Source organism: Pholcus phalangioides, unplaced genomic scaffold (genome assembly GCF_987345545.1).
Source record: "Pholcus phalangioides strain wild (caught in Gottingen) unplaced genomic scaffold, Ppha-v1.0 ptg000030l_1, whole genome shotgun sequence".
NCBI classification, from domain to species: Eukaryota; Metazoa; Arthropoda; class Arachnida; order Araneae; family Pholcidae; genus Pholcus; species Pholcus phalangioides.
In genome coordinates, this window is record NW_028301620.1 from 5,079,707 (window position 1) to 5,104,230 (window position 24,524).

A 24,524-nucleotide genomic window follows, 5' to 3' on the forward strand; every position below is an offset into this window, starting at 1 on the left:
AAAGTGATATTCATTGCCCCTCCCCCAATTATTAAAAATAAAAATCCACAGCTGACAAAGATTTTTCTTACAAAATTATATTTGCAGCAACTCTTTATTCATCTCTCGCTCAAAGGTAATCAACACATATACAAATTCTTTAAAATTAAGTTTTTCAATTTTCCTTCTTGTTTTTCAGTTGTACTCAGAAATTGTTGCAAAATGAGAGCAAATTTCAGGACATTCAACACGATGTTTGGCGATTTAGCACTCATTATTTGGCGACACTGGCAATTTAACATGTTATTTGGCAAAATTTACAAATTAACTCTTATAATCCGGCGGACTAGCTCTTATTCATGAAATTAATTTTTTTCCCACGAAACATCGGGATTTGATGCAATGACGATCGACCATAGTAATTTCTGCTGCTTGCAGTGGCGACTTTTTCTTTTCTTTTTTTGAAAACGGAAACCGCAGTTGGTTGTTGAGAAACACTGGACTAGAGTAAACCATCTTCAGCTGTACGATCAAAGATATGATTGGGGTTTCATGATGAAAAGCCTGATGAGCGGCCGATAATTTGAATAAGGAGCTGCAGTTACCACACAATCCGATTTTCGGGGACAAAATCGAGAGCAGGGGAAAGACTACCTTTTTTTAGAAACAGCTGGAAGGATTTTAAGGAGTTTTTAAGGGTCCTTAAAAAGGAAATGAAAATTAATGACTTTTTAAGAGGTTTTTAAGCACCGTACGAATCCTGCTGAGTAGTCTAAGAAAGAACCACTCCTAAGCATTGAATAGGCAATTATCAATGTTTGCAGCTCACGACTTGCTTGACAAAGGTTGGTGATGTCTGTAGGAGAAAACGCACAAAAACCTTTAGAACCACTAATCTGACCCATTGCTTGACAATGAGTCATTGCCAGTTGAAACTTCAGAGACAATTTCTGCATCCATGAAAATTTGATGGCTGTTACAATCTAATACAGGGCTAGACAAATCGCAAAAAAATCTATTCTCCAGAAAAAAATTTTACATTTGTAATATTTGGCCATATATCGATGATTCCTTCAATTAAATGAGTTTTGTTGATAGGATTTGGGGGGTAAAAAGTAGGAAAATTAAGACAAAAATTGGAAAGTAGAATAAAACCTAGGAAGTAGGACATTTCGCCAAAAAGTAGTAAAAGTGGGAGCCCTGAGTATGTCTCTAGGATCAACGGTTCACCACTAAAATGTGGTGTGTGCTGTTAGCTATGACCCCTGTATAAAAGGTAACATTATCTCTAGCCTAACATAAAAACTATTTGACACGTGTTAATAAAATATCTCACATGGTTTTCCCACATTTAATTACAGAAGCAATGGTCATACTAAATATTTTCCCACAAAATTTTTTGATTTCTCAATATTTAGGACTTCTACTTAAAACATGAAATCAGTCACTTTTAAGTTTATGTACAGCAAAACACCTCCTAATGGTCAACCCTCTTTTACAGCCAAATAATTTCTCCATAAATAATAAAGTATGCATGTCAATCCCTTGATTAATCACCAACCCTCTTTTGCTGACACTTTTATTTTTGTCCCACAGGTGTCTGCAAAGAGAGGTTTTACTATATTGTGATTTGGAGAGGTTGTTTTTTGACAAAATCACTTCATAAAAGCATTTAGATTTTTTTCACCCTCCAAATATTGACCTTTTAGTCTATTTCCTTATTTCACTTTCATCAGTCACTCCTCTTATACAGTCATTTCTTCAGGTCTCTCAGGTCTATATATATTTTCCCCCTCTAAGTCTCCAAAGAAAGCAGTATAAAATCCCACTGCATTAATGCCTTAACCATTCATCCCAAGTGTAAGCTCATAATTTTTATACACTCTGGGTTAATATGTGAAATGATCCAGTTCGGTTCATGCGGCGCAAAAAGCCTACTCCTAGGAAAACCCAGCTTTAGGGATGAATGCTCCTTACAGGATCTCAGGAGAGAGAGAAACCTAGTCTCCCATGGAAAATCTCATGTGTGGACAGAGCCTGTTCCCCCTTTTCTTTTTTTGTTTTCTCGAGGGATACTTCATCAGAACATGCCAGAATTTCCTCGTTAATGATGGAAAAAACATGCCACCTATTTAGTCAGCTTGGACAGGCTTTATTAACCTCAGTCGAGACAAAGTTTTCAACACTTTGCAACAGATGGCTCCCCAATTTGCATCCAAGGACCACTCTGACGCATCAAATACAAAGGTGAACTCTTTGGACGACCAGACGTAAACATCACCCCTCCACGACTCATTCGTGTGAATTCTGACCAAGAGGTCCTGATGGCGGCTCTCCATTGAAGAGCCGAAACGTGTCGACCATTTGACCAATTAAATTTTTATTTGTCTTGAAAATGTGGCAATTTTTGTATAAAGTTTAAACTATAGTCACAATTTTTTGATAAAAGAATGACACAGATTGGTTAAATTCAGGTTTTTAAGCAATCTATGTTGATCTCTCATCCAAAAATTGTGACTACAGTTTAAACTATGTCAGTCAATACAGCCCTAAGGTACGGAGGCGAAAATATGCGCTTGTCATTACCCCCTAACTCTGGCGGAACTGAAAAAAAAATTTTCAGTAGTGAGTTATGATGTGAATAAAACACGTCATAAGGGGATGGAATGCAGTGACATTTTGCTGTTTTTTTCTTTCTCTGAACTTTTGTAGTGGTAGTAGATATTGGCTGTAAACAAAAGGGAGGGATAAAATAAGAATAGGAGGAGAGAATAGAAGTAAAAAAGGACGACTGTGGCGAAAGTAGGAAAATATGACATTTCTAAAAAGTAGGAAAAATAGGAGCACTGCGAGGTCTGCATATTACTGGAGCAGTAACACAAAACTGCTTGCTTTCTGAATACCAAAGTATGTTGTAAACAAAGAGACTTGCTGCCATAACATGATAGCAAAATTACACATATCCATGCTACCCTTTACAATGGCTAACTATATTTCACTTTTTTTCTAATGATACCTATGTGCCTTACAAGCAAATAAAACAGAGTACTTCGTGTACATGCTTTGTTGTCCCAATAGAAGAGAGAAAAGTTCACCTCATGATAATTACATATAGACCACTGATATCTGATGATGTAAATATGAAATGTGATGACCCAAATGGTAATATAATAAAAGAAAAATTTGATGCAAAAACTAGTGGCTGCAGACTACATTGAAATGTTGAAAGTATGTATTATTTCAAAAACTAGAGCCAGTTCAGCAAAACCAGAACCATTTTTAAAATCAGCAGCCCTAATATAACAACCATTCAAACTTCCTTGGCAACTTGTAAAAAAAAATTTTGTTAAACAGTGTAATATATTCAAAATTCATTTGAAAAAAAAATATAGCCAGGAAAATACAACTAAAAAACTTCATCCATCCAAAATTAGTTATCAACTAAAAAAACAAAGCTTTAAGTAACTTTTTTTTTAATCTCGGAAGTTTGCTGTTTTCTTATAAGCTGGGTTTTTAGTCTAACAAATAAAGTTGAACTATACAAATCATGTGAAAAGAAAAATGATATTTGAACTTACTATTCTTGCACATCCTCTGGCACAGGAATTTCAAACTGGTGAAATGTTCCCTTAGTAATAGGGGGGCTAGAAAATTATTAAAAAATATACATTTTCTGTAAGCTGAATTCCAAATGAGCATCAAGATCAATCACTAACACCATTCTCAGGTGAAACAATAAATTTCCATAACTCTCACTACACACACACTCTTGAACTTAAAAAATTCATTCAGATTACCATCAGTTAGTAAAATCGTTAGTAATTTGAAAGGTCGCAAATTTAAATTCAGAAACAAAAGCCCTATTCAAAATGAACTTGCAGCCAAAGTTAAAAAAAATGATTGAAAAGAGATAATTATATAACAGTGAATCAAAGTTTTCCCCCATAGAAAAATATTTTCTGGATATTATGCTGAGGCGAACTCAGAAAGAAAAGTTAGCTTGTCTTCACCGCGACTCGCACCCAGGCTCTCTTGCATACTGGGCACACAAACATGTTACCATCTACACCACTGGAGACATGACCCTACCTTCCTTATTTCTTACTTTTTTTACAGAGTTCACCTCAGCAAAATATCCAGAAAATATGTTTCTTTGATATCTTGGGCTGAAAAAAAGTGTTGTCTCTCTACCAACCCACCTGGGGAGCCATTTCCTGGAGTTAAGAAACGCTACTAATGCCTCTACCTCAGTGCCTCATACCACAGTGAGTAAAATAAGGAAGGCAGGGTTGTGTCTCCAGTGGTGTAAATGGTGCTGCTGTGGTGGTCGAGTGGTCATAGTGACAGACTCGCATCGCGAGGATCCGGGTTCGAACCCCACCGGCGCCACAGTGGTGGTCAGCTGAAGCTGGTGTTCTGTTGTTCCCAACTTCAAGGCGCGAACGCGAACCGATCTCCCCGTTAATAAGTCTCGCCACAGAGAGCAACAGGCCTACAACGTTACAAATATTCAATCATTACACTTCACTCACAATTTGATGGCAGCACTGAAATATCAGACACAACACTAGCTACACACTCAGACTGTTAGGTGCACTCACTTTGTTCCAGACTCTGCCACGAAGCTGGGCTGGAAGAGATCTCGGCAAAGGAATAAGTCTGGTGGCAGATACCCTGGCGTCACTCATTCAGTGGTGTAAATGGTAGCATGCTTGCCAGTATATGATGGCCTTGGTTCGAGAGATTCCTGACAGAGACAGTATGACTTTTCTTTCCGAGTTCACCTCGGCATAGTATCCAGAAAGTATATGTTCCTTTGATATCTTAGGCTGAGCAAAAAACTCTCTCTTTTTTTCCCATAGTTTAAAAGGCAGACAAATTCTGACTGAATAGCATGCTAATTTTTTGTTAGAAATCTGATCGCAACATGCTATATACTAAAATGTCGGTCACCAAGACTTTTTTTACAGATGCTCAATGGAAATGACCACGGTTGTCCTCTATGGGTGTTTTCCCTAACGACAACAGCAGTCATTGATGTCACAACAACGTGAAAGCTCACATAAAATATAATTTTCTGCCAAAATCCAAATCAATTTTAACAAATCCAGAAAGCAGGAGGAAGGATGAAAAATCCAGAGTCTCCCGCCTAAATCTGGAGAGTTAGCAGGTCTGCTTATGTATCTACAATTAGTGTAGAAACTAAAGAAAAAGGGCAGATGTCTCCAAAAAATTTGTCAAACCTTACTAATGTCAATCATGGATTCACCAAGAGTGTTAAATATTATGTTTCTAACTCAAAAAATCAGCAAGGGAAACATCTATCATTGGGGCAGAGACACTTTTTCAATAATTGAATTGTGAAAAGTGAAACTTGAAATGTAAATTTCTTTGATTCTGTTCTCAAGATTTACTTTGCAAGATTAAAACAAGCTTCATCCTCCATTCAAAATAAATTCATCAGCTAGAAGCCAATATTAATTTTGAAAGGTGACCATGTTAAACAGAAGAAAAACAATGTAGATATATACCCATATTTTTTATTTATTCCTTCACCCAAAAGGTGATCCCTTTCTGCATGTACACCATGGATATGACATGTGTTTATTCATAGTCCAGACATGCCAACATTGGCTCGAGGGGGGGGGGCGGGGGAAGAGATCATTTAAAAACTTATTTTTAAATTTTTAATTGAAAGTTAATTAAATACAGCACCTCATAGACACTGGAACCTAGAAGGCTCATTCCACATGAGCTGCCTTCCCTCTCCCCCCCCCCCAGGTCGCAAGTTGCTTAATAATTCATGAATATTTAATGCAATCTCAACCTTCATATGCCCTTGAAAGCTGTGTACACGGACGTCTAGAAACCCTAGACACCCCCCCCCCCATTCCGTTTTCTTCAAATCAGAGCTCTTATAGCACTTACAACGAAACAAAAACAAGTACTGCAAGCTTGACCATGAATTGCAACACTTGTTGTTTGCTTTTATGCATTGAAAAATGATCAGCGTATCAAAAAACATAGATGGCATTGGAATGGTGCCTGTACCAGCATCATAAATGTGGGCGCTTTGTCTCTTGCAGACAAAGAAATGTTTCACGAAGGGGTTGGTGAGCTAGTCGCTCGGTATGGGAATTTCTTCAAATCTGTGGAAGTTCCTGACCAAGCATCTAGCATACCAACCCCTTGATGAAATCTTTCTCAGAGGTGGGAAGTGACAAAGTCCATTTTGGAGCAGTAAAATTCAGGATTTTGAGCAGTTTTGGAGCAGATATTTATAAATTGGAGCAGCGAAATTAGTTTACAAAAATATTTTCGTTAACCCGTATCCATTATCAAAATAAAACTACACTGTCTTTTTGTTATCTTGTTTTCATCAGCTTGTTTTTTTTATTTTTGGTGTTTCAGGCTTTTGACACCTTGTTTGAAAGGATAAACTTGACACTTTTTTGCTTACTGAGGGCACTATTTAATGAGGGCAGCAGTTTAAATGAGCTAAAAATTTTCTATAAGTTTTCAATTTTTATATACTCTGAAAGAAATTGTTGAAAAATGGGAGAGAATTTCAAAAGAATCAACACGATGTTTGGCGATTCAACACTCATTATTTGGCGATATAACAGCAATTGGTAAATTAACTCTCGTTATTCGGCAAAGTTTCTAAATTACCATTCGTAACTTGGCGGACTTGCTCTTTTACTCCCAGAATGAAAATATTTTGCAGGAAACATCTGGATTTGACTCAATGACAATCGACAGCAGTAATTTCTGCTGCTGGCAGTGTGGCAAGTTTTTTTCTTTTTTAAAAACCCAAACTGACATTTGCACTTCAAAGCTGAAAGACCATTGAAAACCATCTTCAGTTACACGATCATGGATATTATTGGGGTTTCGCGATAGAAAGCCTGATGAGGGGCCAATAGTTTAAATAAGGCAATAGTTCAAGTACAGAGGAATAAAACATGCTCTTCGTAGAAAGAATTGTTTCACGGCAAGGAGGAACAAAAATTTGTTGTCATGCTTTCCGAAATTCCAGGTATACTGAAGCAAAATTTGCTATTTTGGCTATTTGGCACAGAAAAATATAAAAACACACTATTGGAGCGTGATGGTGCAAGATGTTAATTTTGGCACAGTGCGGCTCAATTGGCACAGAGTTCCTACATCTTTCTTCGTCTGGGTCCTGCACCCACATTTATGGTGCAATGGGTACCGTTCCAATGTTATGTTTTTGATACGTTGATAATTTTGCAATGCATAAAAGTGGGTGTTGCCATTAAAATTTTTCAAAATGTTTTCGTTGTGGTCGTAACTGCAAGAACTAGGGTTTTGTTTTTTCTCACATCCTTGAACACACACATACTCTGAAACACCTGTATTTCTAATTTCATCCAAATTCTTTGATTTTAGCAACTACTTGGAGCTTGAATATAAGCAGTTATTTCATGAGCAACCTATATTAAATCTTAATACAGTCAAACCTTGATTTAGAGGAATCAAAGAACAAAATACAACTATGGAGAATATCTTGAAAGTAACTTCAATATTTAATCAAGCAGAGCATATGCTATGAGAAAACTGCAGCATAAATTTCAAAAACGCTTACTTCGTATTTTTAATTCGTAACCTATCACTGGGTACAATCTCAGTATATGTTGTCTCCCATCCCAAATACTCTACTACATGGAATTCTCCTTTGGTCATCTTTACTACAGCTTTCCACCATCCACATGCTTCCTGCTCATTGGCACGAGAAAAAACCTTCAAAAAAGAAAAAGATGTGAGAAAATTTGATGTGTCATAATATGATAATATGCACGTCAAAGGCTTCAAAAAATCATATGAATGTTTATATTCTACATATAAAGAAGCTTTCCCTGATACACCACCACCTTTCCCCATTCTTGGGATGTGCTTGGGAATGGTAGAGTAAACATAGGTCATGCTGTCTGTGCTGTGCGTGTGAGTGTATAGAAGAAACCCATATACAATCACATCAGTTGAGGTTTGTCTTTTGCAAAGAGTGGTAACAGCTCTTATTTGCTCCTCACCAATTTAAATTTTTAATTTTCTCCATGTTATAGAATTGCTGCAGAGTCTTTGTGTCATTATCTTAATTCAAATGCTATGCATTTAAATAACACATGAATATATAAAATATATTTCACGAATCATCACAAGCATAAAGGAAAATACTTACTTCAACTTCCTGGCCTTCTGTCATAACAGGTTTTTCACCTTTTGGTGTTGCTGCAGCTGGAGGAAGTCTTACACGATGGAAAGGGAACTTGCTCTCTGGCTGCCAACTGAAAATAAAATAAATATTTATAGCAATGTACGTAAAAATGTTTACTTATTATATGAATCATACAGCAAGATTCCAAAACTTTGCTTTGCCCTTCAGGTGAATGAATTAACTTTCTAGAGTAAATCCACTGAATATCTGACACATAAGAATGTTTATTATTCATTCAATTACTAATAGTACCATAAATATTTTTTTTAAAAAATTAGTCCTTTTCATTTTTGACTTGAACTACATTTGTCAAAACTATTTCAATCCACCCCAAAACAAAAATAAGACAGTAAAACCTCAGTAATCCCAAATAAATTTCAGCTACAAGTTTCAATAAATATTTCCCTTTTGCTTACTACATGTCAAGGTTATCGCATTGTCCCTGCAAAGTTGAAGAAAACAAGCACAGCCATAACATCATTTTCTGATAGCAACTAAAGGTACTTCGACAGCCCCCCCCCCCATATTTTCATATTGGAGTTGCTTATGTACTTCAAACTTGACATACCTAGAGTCTTCCACAAGCTGAACTAAACATCTAAATTTCAAGTTTGTCATTTGTAGGCTAGTTCATGAGAAATTTGAATTCAAAGTTTCATTATTTCAATACTGACTGATCCACTCACCGATCAACAGAAATCGGAGGCACCTCGGCAGCCTTAAACTTCAACTTTCATGGTATGAAAGTGGTGTTTAGGACAAAAAGCATGGAAAATTAAAAAAATTGGAAAATTCCTTGCAGAAATCAGAAATATTACCAGTTGTCACCAAAAATGCCAAACAAAACTGCAAATTATTCTTGAAATTTGCTCAAATTTGCTGAGGTTCGAAAATGAAGGGTTATTACTAGAGCCTGGATTATGTGCATATGCATTTCTATACTTTGGCCTTTTTTAATACTAATGCATATAAATGCATAAAATCAAAGAATTTTTAGAACAAGGAAATATTTTTGAATTTTTATCAAGTCTCAAATTTAATAACATTTTTTTACAATTTTACATGAACAAACATTGCTCTCAATATTTTTATAACTTTTTTTCCCTGCAGGTAGGATTCAGTAATTTTTTTTCTGTTATAGTGTAGTAAAATGAAAATATTATAATTAAAAGGTTGAATTACTTATACAAGCACAATAAATTCAGAAATTTATAACAGTTTAATGATTGAGGTGAGCTTTGTGAAACATTGCAGACTCAACCCTTGAACTTTGATGGGCCTTAACTGGAAGCCGGGTGCCTATTTGTTTGCACATTTTTTTGAGTCAAATTTTAGGTGCTTAATATGGGATGAACAAAAACTGACCACTTTTGATGCCATTTCTAAAAATACCAGCAACATAAATTATGTTGTTACTGATACTTTGTTACTCCAAGCAGCTACGCGTAGCTAGAAATTAGAAAAAACCTAAATAAAAAAATATGTAAAAGTTATTTGTATACATATATACATGTGTATATAGGTATATTTTTTTGTAAATTAATAATGCACTAAGAAATAGAAAATATGAATTTTAAGAACATTTTTTTTGCATGGTGATTTTTTATATCATATTTTCTCATTTTCAATACACATTTTGAAATATTCAACTTTTACAGGATTTTTTATTGCACGATTAGCATTTGAATATAGAATATTTTTATACATTACATATTTCATCACTTTTTAATGCTTATAATCCGGATTCTAGTTATTGTATATCTGCAGTGGTATTGGTTTATTGAGTATCAGTATATATGTAAATGCAGTATTAATCTAGAAAAGAAAAATTTCATTTATTGCATTTAGACCTACCCTAAATTTATTTTTCTAAAATCATCCATTTTTGATGGAGAAAATAATCTACAGTAGACTCTCTTCGATAATCCAGCCATGCACTAGTCTGGAGTTTTAAGGCTGGTTTTTTTTAGTGTAGAAAAGGCTAAGATTTTGCTACATGTTTATACACTAAGTTTATTTTATTTAAATGGGCTTTTTCAACTGACTTTCTGTAATCTGATACACCCTGATCTTATTTGTGCCAGATTAGCAAAGGTCTACTATAATTTGTATTTTTACAGTTGCTTCATAGGCAAAGATGAATCCAAAAAACATACAGGAAAAAATTTTTGTAATGAGAATTTCAAGGATTATATCTCTAACCAGAGGTGCGGCAAAGCCTTTTTAAGGGTGCGAGATGAGAAAGTTGTGAAAACTAATTTTTCTGAAAGATTAAAATAAGGAATTAAATTTGTGAATTATTTGAAAAATATTAATCATACTTATATTCAGATACCTTAATTAACTTTTGCATGTAGGAATACATTATGTGAAATTTGCATTGCAAAAGTTTTTCTCACCCAAAATACTTGCAATTTGTTTACATTCATACCTTGTGTTATCAGCATGCTGTACTTACATTCAATATAGTTATTCATAAGCTAAGAAAAAAACTTTAAATTTTAAAAATTGGAGAAACTTTAAATTTTAAAAATTATCAAGTGTTAAAAAAACATGTAATAGTGTTGTTTTGGCTGGAGGAATCAATAGGTCAAGAACAATCAGTGAATCTTTTTCTCTCAAGTTTCAAAAAATTTGACTGAAAGTAATTCAGTCAACTCTCATTGTAAGAACCATTTCAATGACAGCCCCAAAGCAGAATGTGCAAAAATCTGTGACGTACGCCGCAGAACAATTCACGCTACTGCGAGAACAATTTGGAAGAATTTTAAGAAAAAGTGCAAAAAAACACTATTACATGTATGGGGGGGGGGGGTTTACTGCGGAACATTTCCAGTTAGCTGAGGGCTCGTCGCAGAACAGTGCTAAACATTCTGCTTTGGGGAATGACAGTATGGTAATTCCTAATGTTTTCACATAGTAACTATCATATATGTTTTCTTTTCGATATAATCACCAGATAAACATCAGTTTTTGATGGAATAATCTGGGTCATCATAACGAGTGTTGCCTGTAAATACATTCATGTTAGTTTTTGAATTGATTTTAAAAAAACCCAAAACCAACCATTAAATGGCTGTAATAGTACCAATTATTACAGCCATTTAATAATGTTGGTGGCTATTAAATGGATGGAAAAAGAATTAAAGGAAATGAGAGAAAAATAGAAAATAATTGATTAAATTAATTACAAAAAGGCTTAATTATACTTAATTATACAAAAAAATGCTGAATCCTGGGGGGTTGAGGAAAAGCAATCGTACTGCACTGGAGGTACAACGGTGGGAAAAAAAGGTTAACAACCACTGCTTTAAACTATGATTAGGAGGAGAGGAATAATGAAACTAATCTGAATTCAGCCTGTAAAAGATTAAAATGTACAGATTTGTTATACACGAGGAAAAGGTAAAATGAACATTCAAAAAAGAAATGAAATACCATAAAAACATTTCATGTAAAAAATTTAGCTGTTTTGAGATTCTTTACCCATAAAAAGTTACAATATGTTTAAATTGATTTGATGAATACAGATTTAATAATAATGTGCTAACTGATTTCATTAAAGATATAAGTGTTCTTTAAATGGCCAACTAATATAGCCCAAGTCTTATACTGTTATCAACTGTGGAACTTCAATTCACAAATCAGTCCAAGCCTTTAAATTGAACATATTGTGACTTGGCAATCATGCAGAATGTGTCTGGTGGTTAGATTTCAATATTCACTTTCATTAACCATCTAAAGACCAAACTATTAACAAAATCACTTGTTTTAAAATTCAGAATTTGAGGTCCTTTTGCATGCCTATACATAGATCAACTTTGAAGTTTAAAGAAAAAAATTTTTTTCATTGTTCGGCACTTGGGGAGAGGTGAAAGCAGAAACTGGTATCACCTATATTCTCATGATTTTTTACTTCTGGAGTACAGTTATCACAGGAAATTTTCTATTTTCTACTACAAATTTGAATTCGCAACACATACCAATTTTTTTAACATAAAAATGTGTGCAGACAATTTTTTTTTTCTAATGTCCGTGATAAAAGGAGGAAAACATCTTTGACGGACTTGTTTGTCACATTGGTAACATTTAGTGTTTTTTGGCAAACCACATACCGTTCCTACATTGCAGACACAATATAATGGCCATCAGATAACCTGGCATCTTTTTTTTCAGTTGACAATGTGTACCTGGATGAATAACTAACCCCTCCTTCATTCATAGAAGGTCCATTCTCACTTCTCTTCGGAATTCCAAATGCAAAATAAGATCCACTTCTCATAACTCTAGATGAATTTTCCAAAATGCTACAATTAGGTCATATGGCAAATCTTTGCCAATGAAATCCAGAGTTGAGGTTTTAATAAGATTCTAAGAATTTTTTTTTATCACATGCAATGGTTTTTTTTTTTTTTTTTTTTTTTTGGATTGCTCAAAGCTGTTTTGCCTTTTCTTGAAACATTCACATGAATGTTGCCCTTTTACTGCGCTACATCTGTTGAGGAACACGTTTATAACAACTAATCCTTGTTGTTGCAAAATATATCTAGCATTCCACATACCTCAGTTGGAACTGTTATCACTAGAACATTTTCAACAATAACATCTTCATCTGTGATGTTCCCATTTCATTAGCAAGTAATTGGCATATATCTGAGTTATTAAATATCCTACAGCTTCTTCTAATATGAGATAACTTTTGGACATGGTTACATACAGCTTAACATAAGATTGCAGATTGGGGATCTCCTCTCCTCGGATCTCGGTTTAATTAGTCTTTGGTTTACAAAAACATGTATTTCTAAGAATGCAAGAATTAAAAAGTACTCACCCAATAAAAATATAAACAATACACCCCAGAAAGCACATTCCTCTGTGTCATATTACCCAGAATTCGCCCCCTATACACATGCGTCGAATGATGACAAAACCCTGTGGTTACAACAGGAAAATCAAAGCAGCGTACTGCACATTAGATATTGCTAGAATCCAGCTCTCTTGAAAGGCTAATGTTCCATAAATGGAACATGCATATTTGAACGCACGTAGCTTGTTCACATGTAACAGTACAAAAAATATATAATTTACTTTGATTGATATATCAAGTGGTAAAAACACACAAAATAATTTTAAATTTACTTCAAAATTGAAATTTTGGAAAATTTTAATCGAGATGGGGAAAATACCAAAAAAAAAGTCAAATTTCAAAGTTCTGTCAAAAAAGTTTATATTAACCTGAAGTTTCCAAATTTATTTCAAAAAATACTTTGAACTCTTCTCTATATACGATACAAAAACCAGATATGTTTAAATCAATTTTTATCTGATATTTTTGTAAATTAAAACTATGTTCTGTTTATGGAACATTAGCCTTCAAACAGTTAATAGCATTTCAGGGGCGTGGTGGCCCAGGTCGATAAGATACTCGCCTAAAGTACCAAAGGGTGTTTAGAAGTGTCGCGAGTTTGATACTCGGTTCATCCTTGTCAGAAAACTTTTCTGACACAGGGGTACAACAGAAACGATGACATGACCGCAGAAAAAATTACTACCGCAGGGAGTCCCCCCATCAAGGGGTTAGCACCTCTTGACGAGTATAATCAGCAATAAATTGTAGGTCCCAGTCTAATTAGCCCTTGTGTGCAGAAAATGACTGTGGTGTGACAATGATCAAATAGAATTTCATCAAATAGTATTCACATGAAAATATTATTTGATGAAAGAGAAATATTTATAGTATGGACTTAATTTTACGTAACATTGCATGGTGTAATATGCTGTTTAATTGCCAAGGCATTAAATATTCTTCAACTAAATGTGTGGAGCCTTGGGGTCATTAGTGAATCAAAGTGACACAGTTAATAACAATAGACTTTGCTGTGCAGTGAATTCAACTCTATATCAGATATCACAACCTTTTACAGGAAAACAATCTAGATTTGGCTACATTTTTTTTACACGAAATGTTTTCATGCCCCCACATAATGCAGGAGGGCACTTAGGCTAGGATATTTGGCAGGCTCATTAAACCTTCCTTGCGTTCCAATATACAAATGCAAAGGCTACAACAGGCGAATTGCCTAACAAGGTGGCTGAAAATTTATGCACATAAAAAATATGGTTGTCAAATAGCACAAAAATATCCAATATAAAAGCATATATCACCAAAATATATATATACAGTTGAATCCTGCTATAACGAACTCAGAGACCTGAGAAATCATTTCATTATAACGAAATTTAATTATATAGGAATTCCAGGTTTTGACATTTCCATGTAAACTTATCCGGTGGTTAGAAAAGTGTTTATTGAAACAAGACTTTCACTATAACAGTATTCGTTAAAACAAGATTTGACTCTATATAATGCACTGTTCATACAAAAATTATAGTTGTCTTATTAAGTATGGATAGCCTCGATTTAACCCACTATGTCTATCCTACTTTTTTAAAACATATCAATTTCATTAGAATTCATGACTCCCAGAAGTAAGCTATTCCATTTATTAATCCTATTAGTGAAAATTTTCTTACGAACCACAACCTGGAATTGTCCCTTACTAAACATTACTGGTGTCCTCCTTCTCGAAGCAGTTGATTGACGGTATTAATAGCACACTGTCCATCCCATTGAAAATTTCAAACATTTCAATCATATCCCCCACCCGACACCTGGGATTCTCTAATGTAAACATATTTAAGAAATCAAGTCTTTTTTCATAGCTCAAGTCTTATGTGCCAGCAAGAGCATGCACGGCTCTTCTCTACAGCCCTCTTGACCATGTCCCTCTGTAGGTATGGTCTCCAAAACCATACAGCATAGTCCAGTCCAGGACGAATCAAGCCTTGGAAAGCTGAAGAATAACTTTAGAACACAGAGAGACCTTTTTGATAATGAAACCAAGAATTTTATTTGGTTTTTGACCACCGCTGAACAATGTTCAGAAAACCTACACCACTCATCAATGGGAATTCCCAAATTTGTGAAAATATTGTTAAATTATATTGTGAAAAACAAAAAAATGATAAAAATCATTACAAGGCCAATGGGCTGTAACCCTGTCAACCCTACTTTTGTAGGGCATGAATGTTTTTTATTGGATTGATTTGGCAAGAGTCATATGACATTAGTTGAGAACCACTGCATATTAGAAACTGAGCTTTCCCCCTTCCCCGTAAAATGTTAGAACATACTGTAGGTAAAGTTTTGTGATTAAACTTGCAGCATCAAATTAACAGTCGAATTCTCTGTTAATTCTAAACAAGGTGTTTTAGGGGATTCATTGTGTCTTTGAAGAATCTCCCTGCTTCTCATGAACAAAAACATGGGAAGCAAAGGTAAAAAAGAACAAGTTTGTAACACAAAGATGGCATATCCTTGTTTCAATTACAATGCATGAATAATTTCAAGGGTTCATAACTTTCAATTAAAAAAATTACAAAAATACAAATTTCAATTGAAGAAATTTGTTTGTTTCATCCAATTTTCAATGTTATTTGTTATTTCATTTCATGAGGTTTACTATAAGAAATAATTAATGTTGCTCGACCAATGTTGTCAACATTCTTAGGGGTCACTACACAAACTTTGAGGACCATTGATCTAACTAACTAAAAATATTATGAAAAATATTGGGTGTGAAAATAAATACAGACTTTCAAGTTGCAACAAGCATGGAATAGAAATTGCATTGGGAAATTAAATGTATTCCAAAGAAATTAATATATATATATAAATATTGTACGACTAATTCATCATCACAGAGCCAAAACTGCTGAAGCTATAAATATGGAATTTTATCAGTCTCATTTCATAATGTAAAGACTCACTATATGGGCAGTTCAACGAACGATTATATAGAGAAAGCACGCCGAGCCTAAATCACCGAAGATATAAATATTAAATTTGGTTAATAATTTTGTTTTAAAATATAAAGCCTCAGTAGAATGGTTTTATTTAATTCTGCTCCTAAAGAGAGACGAGGAGATTGCTGAGCCAAAATTGCTGAAGCAGTAAATATGAAATTTGGTTAGTAGTTTCATTCTGTAATGTAGACTTACTAAGGAGGAATTTTTCAAAATTCAACCACTAAGGAGGTCGTGGGGGGTTCAAAGATTACCTGGGGAGCTGAGCATATCTGTGAGCTCAAACCACTAAAGCTATGAATATGAAATTAGGTCAGTATTATATTTTATATTATAGAGACTTACTGACACTGGATTTCTGGAAATTCAACCCACAAAGATGTCACGAGGGGTTCAAATGTTATATGGAAGAAATCATCGCTGAGCAATTTTCAGATTAACAAATCCACGTGAATGAAGCCCGGGGTAACAGCTAGTTTATCAAAAAGCCACTAGGTAAACACTACTTTGAATAGCTCAAGGTAAAAAAAGAAAAGATACTTCAAATATACAAATTTGTTTCAATGATCAAACCACAAAACTTTTGAACTGGTCAAATTCATACAGAGACATTATCCCAAGAGTAAAACACTTAATTCAAGAGCAATAAGAAAAGCATTGAGCTCATTACAGTTTCATTTTGTACCCTACACACAGCCAAAATACAACTCTCAAGCCTTGATTTGGTACTTTGAAAAAAGATGTGATTTTACAGATTTAGAAATGAGTGAAATAGATTTTCTCAAGAGATATCCATCACATCTACAAATCTTTACAAGTTGTGAAGAATATAACAAATCTTCATAACTCTAAACCAGTGATTCCCAACGTGAGCGATGGAATGTTCCAGGGAGGCGGTTGAAGCTGTGGTTATCCATAATCCATAGGATCCTATGGGTTAGATTACGTTGGGGGGGGGGGGGCAATGGGACAAAAAAGGTTGGGAAACTATGCTATAAACCAGCGATTCTCAACAGATGCTCCGTGCGAACTTTCAGGGGCTCCTCTGCCACTCGAAGAAAATTTTAAAAAAAACGGTAAATTTTAAAAAATAATTATAAATATTTTTGAATAAAAATAAATCAGTAACTTTGATGAATAAATAAAAAATAGGCCCATGGGGCTCCGCCTTAGAAATTATATACCAAAAAGGAGTCCATGAGTCAAAAAAAGGTTGAGAACCGCTGCTCTAAGCAATCAATAACTCTAACACCATACTATATGAAAACCACTTCCACTTTTTTTCATTAACACCAAAATTCATTAGTTGGCCATGTAATTTATATCTCATACCCTGTATGTATAAATGTTACAGTGAAGTCACTGACATGGCTATAACTTGACAAATAGCCAAAATTTCAGGGAAAAAGTACTTAAGAATTTAATTCATGTATTCCATTATATACTTTTACTCTGTAAGAGCCAGTTTCCCAATCTGGGTTCTATTAAAATGTTATTTTCTACGTGTCCATGTATATAATCGTTTCTTTTTATATGTGTAACGTACCATGTGTTTCATCAAATTAATAAATTTCATATATTTAGCTATTCTCTTTGAAATTTAAGTAATTATTGTAGAGTAAAGGTTGAGCTACCTATGGATAAATCACTGTTTCAATTTAAGTGCCAGTACACAACTTTGTATGCCAATGATACTCCCACAAAACTAAGAGAAAAGAAATCACCCACAAGAGATTATGGTTGATTTCATCCAAGAATGGATAGCTTTTGGATTTATCCCAATATACGAATATTATATTTCTTTTTTAAACATGTGAATTGTGTTAGAATTCACAACACTTGGGGGTAAGTTATTCCATTTATTCACAACCCTGTTGGAAAAAAACCACAACCAATTGGCTCCCTTACCAATCTATACTTACTAACCGAAACTGTAACCAATCTATACTGGTGTCCTTCTGTTGAAGCACTCAATGGATGGTGCATCAATAACTCATGGTCCATCTTAGTTATTTGAATTTTAAGCACTTCCATCGTCTCCCTACTCCCAACTTCTTTTAATGATGTTTAAAAAGATCAAGTCTCTCTTCATAGCTCAAGCCCAGTGTACCAACAGGCAATGCTTAGCTCTTCTCTGCACCCCCTCGACCAAATATTTTTCATTCCGAAGATATGGTATCGAAACCTTACGCTATACTCCAGGCCAAGACAAACTATGCCTCGGAAAAGCTGAAGGATGACTCTAGAAGGTGAAGAGATCACTTTTAAAATGAAGCAAATACATTTTATTAATTTGCATTTGAAAAAAAATTAGTATAGATGGCTGATAAATTCACAGGAATTTTTTGATGGACACAGAAATTGATTCACTACACAAATAAATGCAATCGCAAAATTTCAGAAAAACACTGAGGGAATAATTTGAGTTAGATACAAACTCCAACTCTAAGCATAGGCAAATGGTTCATCTCGTTAGTTCATTGTTAACATAATGTAGGTCACTTGCAAAGTTATATCACCAAGAAATATATCATCAAAATAAATTTTTATAAGACAAACTTTAAAAAAAAGGCTGGAAATATCATTTACAGGCTGCATTAGTAGCTCAACTCCCAAGAAAACAAGAAAGGAGTTTGTTTCTATTTACTGTTATCATGGAATAACAACATTGGGGAAGGGGAATCTGAACTGTGAACATTTAAATTACTTTTGTGCAATTACTATAGGATAAACATTTCAGTAAAATGTGAACCAAAAATAATTATTTTCATATTCATTTCACTATTGCAGCCCATAAACAATAAAATAAGTATAAATACTTTGGTAAAATTACATGAACATAATTCCATGCAATCAACCAAAAAACTAAAGCTAATAACTTCAGCTCAAAATTTGAATATTTTTGTTTTCACATCTATCATCTCTCAAAAAATGATATGGTATCAGTGACCCAATGCTATTATAACTGAATGCTTTTAAAAGCAACTGAGTCATGAAACCAAATGTGATGTATGTGATAGACACAATCTCTACCATTCATGTAATCATGATACCAAACCCACCATGCATCTTTCACCATGCAAAATATTAAATTAGTCAATTCATGAAATGATTAACAGGGAGATCCAAGATATGCAAGTAGCAACTTGATTGACTAGATCAGTGCTTTGGTTATGACAAATAATGTTTCAATCTTGTTAAAATTGACCAATGACAATAGAAAAAAAAATCATGTATTAGTTTGCAGAAAGGTTTCTGTCCTGACATGCTTTTTTTCTTCAAGCATACATAAGCATGCATTACATTTATGAATGAAAAGTAATATGAACTTTAATGTGATTAATATATATTGATTTCTCAATGATTATCTTGATTCCACTTGGCTTGAATGATACAGTGGTAGTTTTTCATACTCACATATTTTTTATTTGTTATTCAATAATTACTAAAAACTCATCGCTTAAGCAACAAAACAGGCTGTTAAAAAAACTTTAAATTGATAAATGCTGAAACAATTTTCTAATTCTGACCATGGTGAGGTTTCCCGAGAGCCATCAGACAGCGACTTTCTTGCTTCACAATTTCTGAAACAAAATAGATGGATTCTGATACAAACTGAAATTAATTTTAATAGAAAAAAACTGCAGGCCAAAACTTTTTTTTTTCAAAATCCAGTCTAAAAAAAGTCATCTAAGAGATGAGCTGGATTTTGAAGGAAGATCAGGAGAAAATTATACAAAAAAAATCAATTGAAATTTTCAATATAAAAACTGATCTCCTTGTTATTTTTGTGATCAGGCTCTTAATTTTTAAGTCACACGATCAGGTTTTGACTGCTTTTAGCCAAATACAGCCATGCACACCTACTTCTTACTGACTTATATAGGTTCTCGCATATTACTTATATGTTCAACTGTGTCAACACACACTTTTTGCAACTAAGCAGAGTTGGGGACATATTTAACCAAGGAAAGTGATGTATTTTTAATTGTTCCACTATACTTTATGAAATTTCAATGCTCTGAAAAAATTGGTGGAATCTTTTCATGAAGAAATGAAAAGATGAAAAAATGAAATGAAGAAAATGTGAATTATCTTGGTACTCCTAAGTTCATTTCAACCTTCTCTTCATACTTTGCTTATAGTTGCAGCATCGGGAAAAAAAAGTGCATCATATTTAATCCACCACTCCAAACTTTAATCAAGAGCATCCATTACCAAAAAGTTTAAATATTAAATAATAAAAACCTAGTAAAATAAATGCAATCTTTCAGGTGTTCGGCCCGTTTACTGCCATTTAAAAAAATGTGTAGCCGTTCAAATCATACGGAAAGAAATTATGAAAAGTAGTCTAATCAGTATAAAATTGTTAAGGTTAATTTTTTGTGTTATCAAGCTTCATTTTAGAAACCGAAGTTTGTAATATAATCAATAAAAAAAATGTTTGTCCCTATATAAAAAACTACCACAGGCTTGATGAAACTAGATTAGGCGCTGTTTTAATCTCCAATCATGCTGCTACTTGCTATCTTGAAAATTAATAAAATTACACAGAAATGGACCCCGCAACTTATTTGCACAATAGATTTTTGTTCATCTAAGATTTTGTAGTTATTGGCTATTTTTTAAGGATGGAAAGACATCTAACTATATAACAGATTTTTTTAAAACATTGCTTCGCACAGGGTTTGACAAATCAAGAAAAACTTTAGGCATCTGCTAAATTCATTAGAAGCCAAAAAATTTTCAAGAAAAATAGAGTCAACTTTTTTTCCCTACGATTTGGTGACCCCTTGCTAAGGTGTATCCATGCTGACATGAATTCTGACTATTTTATTTCTGACCATTATCCTCAGACTCGGAATAATCATTTATTGAAAATTTTAAACACTAATTTCATAGTCACCACAGCAACCTGATGCCCAGACTTTGTCAAGCCCTGGCTTTATAAATGAATGTAATCACTAATGTACTATAGACCTCAGAGGTCTGTCCATACCTTTTTTGCAGGGTCCTGTTTTTGTGAAAAGGGTCATTTTGTGAAATTAAGTAATTTAATGAAAACTGAAACAATCTAGTTAATTCATCACAAAAGAAATGCAATGCTTAATGCATGGTTGTGTTAATTTGGATTTTGTCAAAGGTCTATTTTTCGGAGATCCGTAATTTTAAGAAGGAAAACTGACCCAAATTTAAGCTGGACAGACCCCAGGATCTAGCTAGTCAACACCTGAAATTTCAGAGAAAGTTATTTCAGTCACCTCATTTGTTTATTGAGAGAGTGTGTGTACCCAGGTTTTTTTCCATGACCTGGGTTGAAGAGACCTAGACTAGTAAGAATATTATAATTTTATCAAAGAGCACATATAAATATACTGTATGGTGTATGAATGGTATAAAGTCTAGAATTCCTCTCTCAATAAGATATATAGTGTGAGATAGTACTTCTATATTCTCAGAATTAAAACAAGAGAATACGGCAAATTATATTTGAGATGGCAGAATGTTCTGTAGATATGAATGTACTCATGTGCATATGTTTTAATAATAGTTATAGCTGAAACTAAATGTAAAAAAATATATGAATAACTTGTAAATATTTTTTGAAATAATGGTTTGGGAAGAGAAAGACATAGTATGAAGAGAAGTATCCGAACGGCAATCGGTTAATGAACAGAAATTGTACAAGTCGATGAATTCCAAATAGCCAAAAAATATGATTATTTATAATCATATTTTAATGTTCTGCAGTAAAATTTAGCGACCAAAGGTACTTAAATCATATGATCTGGCAAATCGAACATAGGTAACATGATAATTATAATACATGAATTTTCTTGTTAAATATGCGTTGCACAGCATATTAGTTGGGACAAAAATTAATTTTAATATCATTTTTTTTGACATGGTTTAAAAAAAATCAATGAGTGAAGAACAATAAGGTCTTACTTACTCATTTTCAAAAGCAACACTAACTTCTTCATCATGAACTTCAATGATATAAGCCTATATTCAAATAAATACCTATGTCAGTGTTTACGTTACTGCACACAAAAACACATTCAAATGATGAAATACAAAGACATCAAAGCAAGTGCAATTTAAAAAAAATTTCACAATTGATAAAGATTGAATAAGAAGGGAAAGAAGGGGGGTAAAAAACAATCACACATTTCATTAAAAAACACTGAAAATAAACCAAATAAATAAACTTTTATAATTGTCATGTCTACATGAAAATGTTGTGTTCAAGAAAACCATTAAATTTTTTTATTTAAGCTTTTGCAGGTCCAGAGGTTTTAGGTTCTTTCATTGATACATTTGTACTAAGAAGCTTAATTTACAGGGGTCTCCCCGTGATCATAAGGGGTTGTTATAACAATAAAGTATGGTTTTTCCTGATGTCGATTCCACCTTAACATAGGACCACAAAAGGTTATAATCGGTCTCATGAGCATTTGAATGTTGGCCATTTTATTTCTGCTTCACGTTGGGGAATTAAAAAAAACCAAATGTAAAAAATATTGATAGACTCTGCATTGAAAAAAAAAGTTTCTATAACATACCAGCTGTAGTTATAGATTTACAAAAGTAGTGTTGCTGACTGTATGGTCCCAGGGGCTTGGAAGCTTGCTAATGATGGTCATATATTTAAAAAGGTTAGTAGAGAAACTTGTGTCAAATTATCATCCAGTTAGTTTAAAAGCACCCTCTTGAAAATTTTGGGAAATATCAAAAGGCAATTGGTGGAGTGGATAGGCGAAAATGTGATATTGAAAAACCAGTATGGGTTCGGGAAGTCATGTGTAACAAACCTCTTTTGATTCTGATTTGTTAAAAAATCCTGCTTGTTATATTTCAAGTATGACCTATATACATGTATAAATATCAAGTTTCTTTCACTTGAAAAAAGTCATACTAAAAATTCACTCTTTAATTTCTAATGTAAACTAATTCTAACTAAACTAAACAAATTCATATCACACAGTTTTTGGATCTGGCTTATAACAACATTTTCACTTCCAGGTTTGAATGACTTATTTTGTGGTCCCAACTCTTACTAATAGTCAGATTTCTCATTCAAAGTATGTTCCTGCGTACATTTTTTCATAATGGTTTTTTGAAAAACATAAGCGGGATCCACTGTACTCAACCATATATCAATCACTTCAAGCATATCAATATAAAACTCTGGAAAAAAATAAAGTTCTGATTAGAAAAATATTTCAAGATTCCTGTAAATGGCAAAAAATCACATTCATAAGTATGTCTATTATTTTGGGAAAAAACAAAACTGAGCACCACCACGTGATTGAAGAGACAGCCAATATCAACACTGTAGATCTTGTCTCACTGCTAAGCATTTAAAAATATATAGAAATATTTAAAAAAATATATTTCTCACCATTTTCAATCCAAATAAACATGACTTCAAAGGCATTAAAATATCAAAGGCTAAATCAAGCTTTGACAAACAGTAATTTCCTCCAATATTCCCATGCACACATACACGTTTCTATCAGTTATCCGTTAAATGAAATCTTTTCAAGAATGGAAGTTGTCATTTTATTAAGGGGAAAAAAATATTGATTCTACTATTCACATGTACATTTGGCATCTGTAATCTTTAGAAGGAAAAAACCTGCCTCAACCTTTTGCAATGAAGTAAGTACTGCAGATAAAACACCAGTTGTAAATTAAATAGTGACGACTCGCGACAATTTATAGTGACGGACTCGTAATGCGAGGATCCGGGTTCGAACCCCACAGTGGTGGTCGGCTGAAGTTGGTTTTCTGTGGTTCCCAACTTCAAGGCGCAAATGCGAGCCAATCTCCCCGTTAAAAAGTCTCGCCACAGAGAGCAACAGTCCTACAATGATAAATCATTCAATCATAACACTTCACTCATAGTTAGAAAAACTGGTGGCAGATGGCAGCACTACACATAACAAGCATTACAGAGAAAAAAAACTGCACTTCAGGTTTCACTACACGTACACGCACATTCCCGCATGTAACGATTCGTTGGGGGTTCCGCGCGGGGGGGGGGGGTGCATGTGTGGTGTACCAGTAGTAAGTAGGGCCTCCAAAAAATAGCTCGGGGATCCATGATGTTCTTAAGTCAGCCACCTCGTTGGGCAATTTGCCTGTTGTAGCGTTGTGTTTGTATAAATAGCTGCAACGTAGAAAATACAGTCGTACCTTCCCCCCCCCTATTCGCTGGGGTTACGTTCCGGGGTGGCCACGGATACGGAAATCCGCGAATAAGTGAAACCATAGTGTTTTTTTATTTATCTTGTTCATTGAACATAATGAGAAGAGCAGGGTGACGCAGGAGTAGAAGGGAATGTAAAAGAAGGTGCAGCAGTTGTTGGCGATGTTTTCTGAAAGAACATGGTGATTTCTGTTTGCTGTTTCTTCTTCATATCATCAAGTATGT

At 34.0% G+C, this 24,524-nt stretch overlaps 1 protein-coding gene across 4 annotated transcripts in view; it reads right to left on the bottom strand.

The window, feature by feature from the left end:
* LOC149067463 (fragile X messenger ribonucleoprotein 1 homolog) overlaps positions 1–24,524 on the bottom strand; it is a 64,218-nt gene that overhangs the window by 32,223 nt on the left and 7,471 nt on the right. For 2 of the 4 annotated variants that reach the window (XM_089252749.1, XM_089252748.1), the window contains exons 2-6: positions 22,038–22,090; positions 19,615–19,668; positions 8,183–8,288; positions 7,589–7,743; positions 3,558–3,623 (exon numbers count right to left, since the gene is read on the bottom strand). In XM_089252749.1, coding sequence (XP_089108875.1) covers positions 3,558–3,623; positions 7,589–7,743; positions 8,183–8,288; positions 19,615–19,668; positions 22,038–22,090 — 434 coding nt within the window. The remainder of the gene's footprint in view (positions 1–3,557; positions 3,624–7,588; positions 7,744–8,182; positions 8,289–19,614; positions 19,669–22,037; positions 22,091–24,524) is intronic. The other 2 variants (XM_089252750.1, XM_089252751.1) reach the window with 1 other exon arrangement.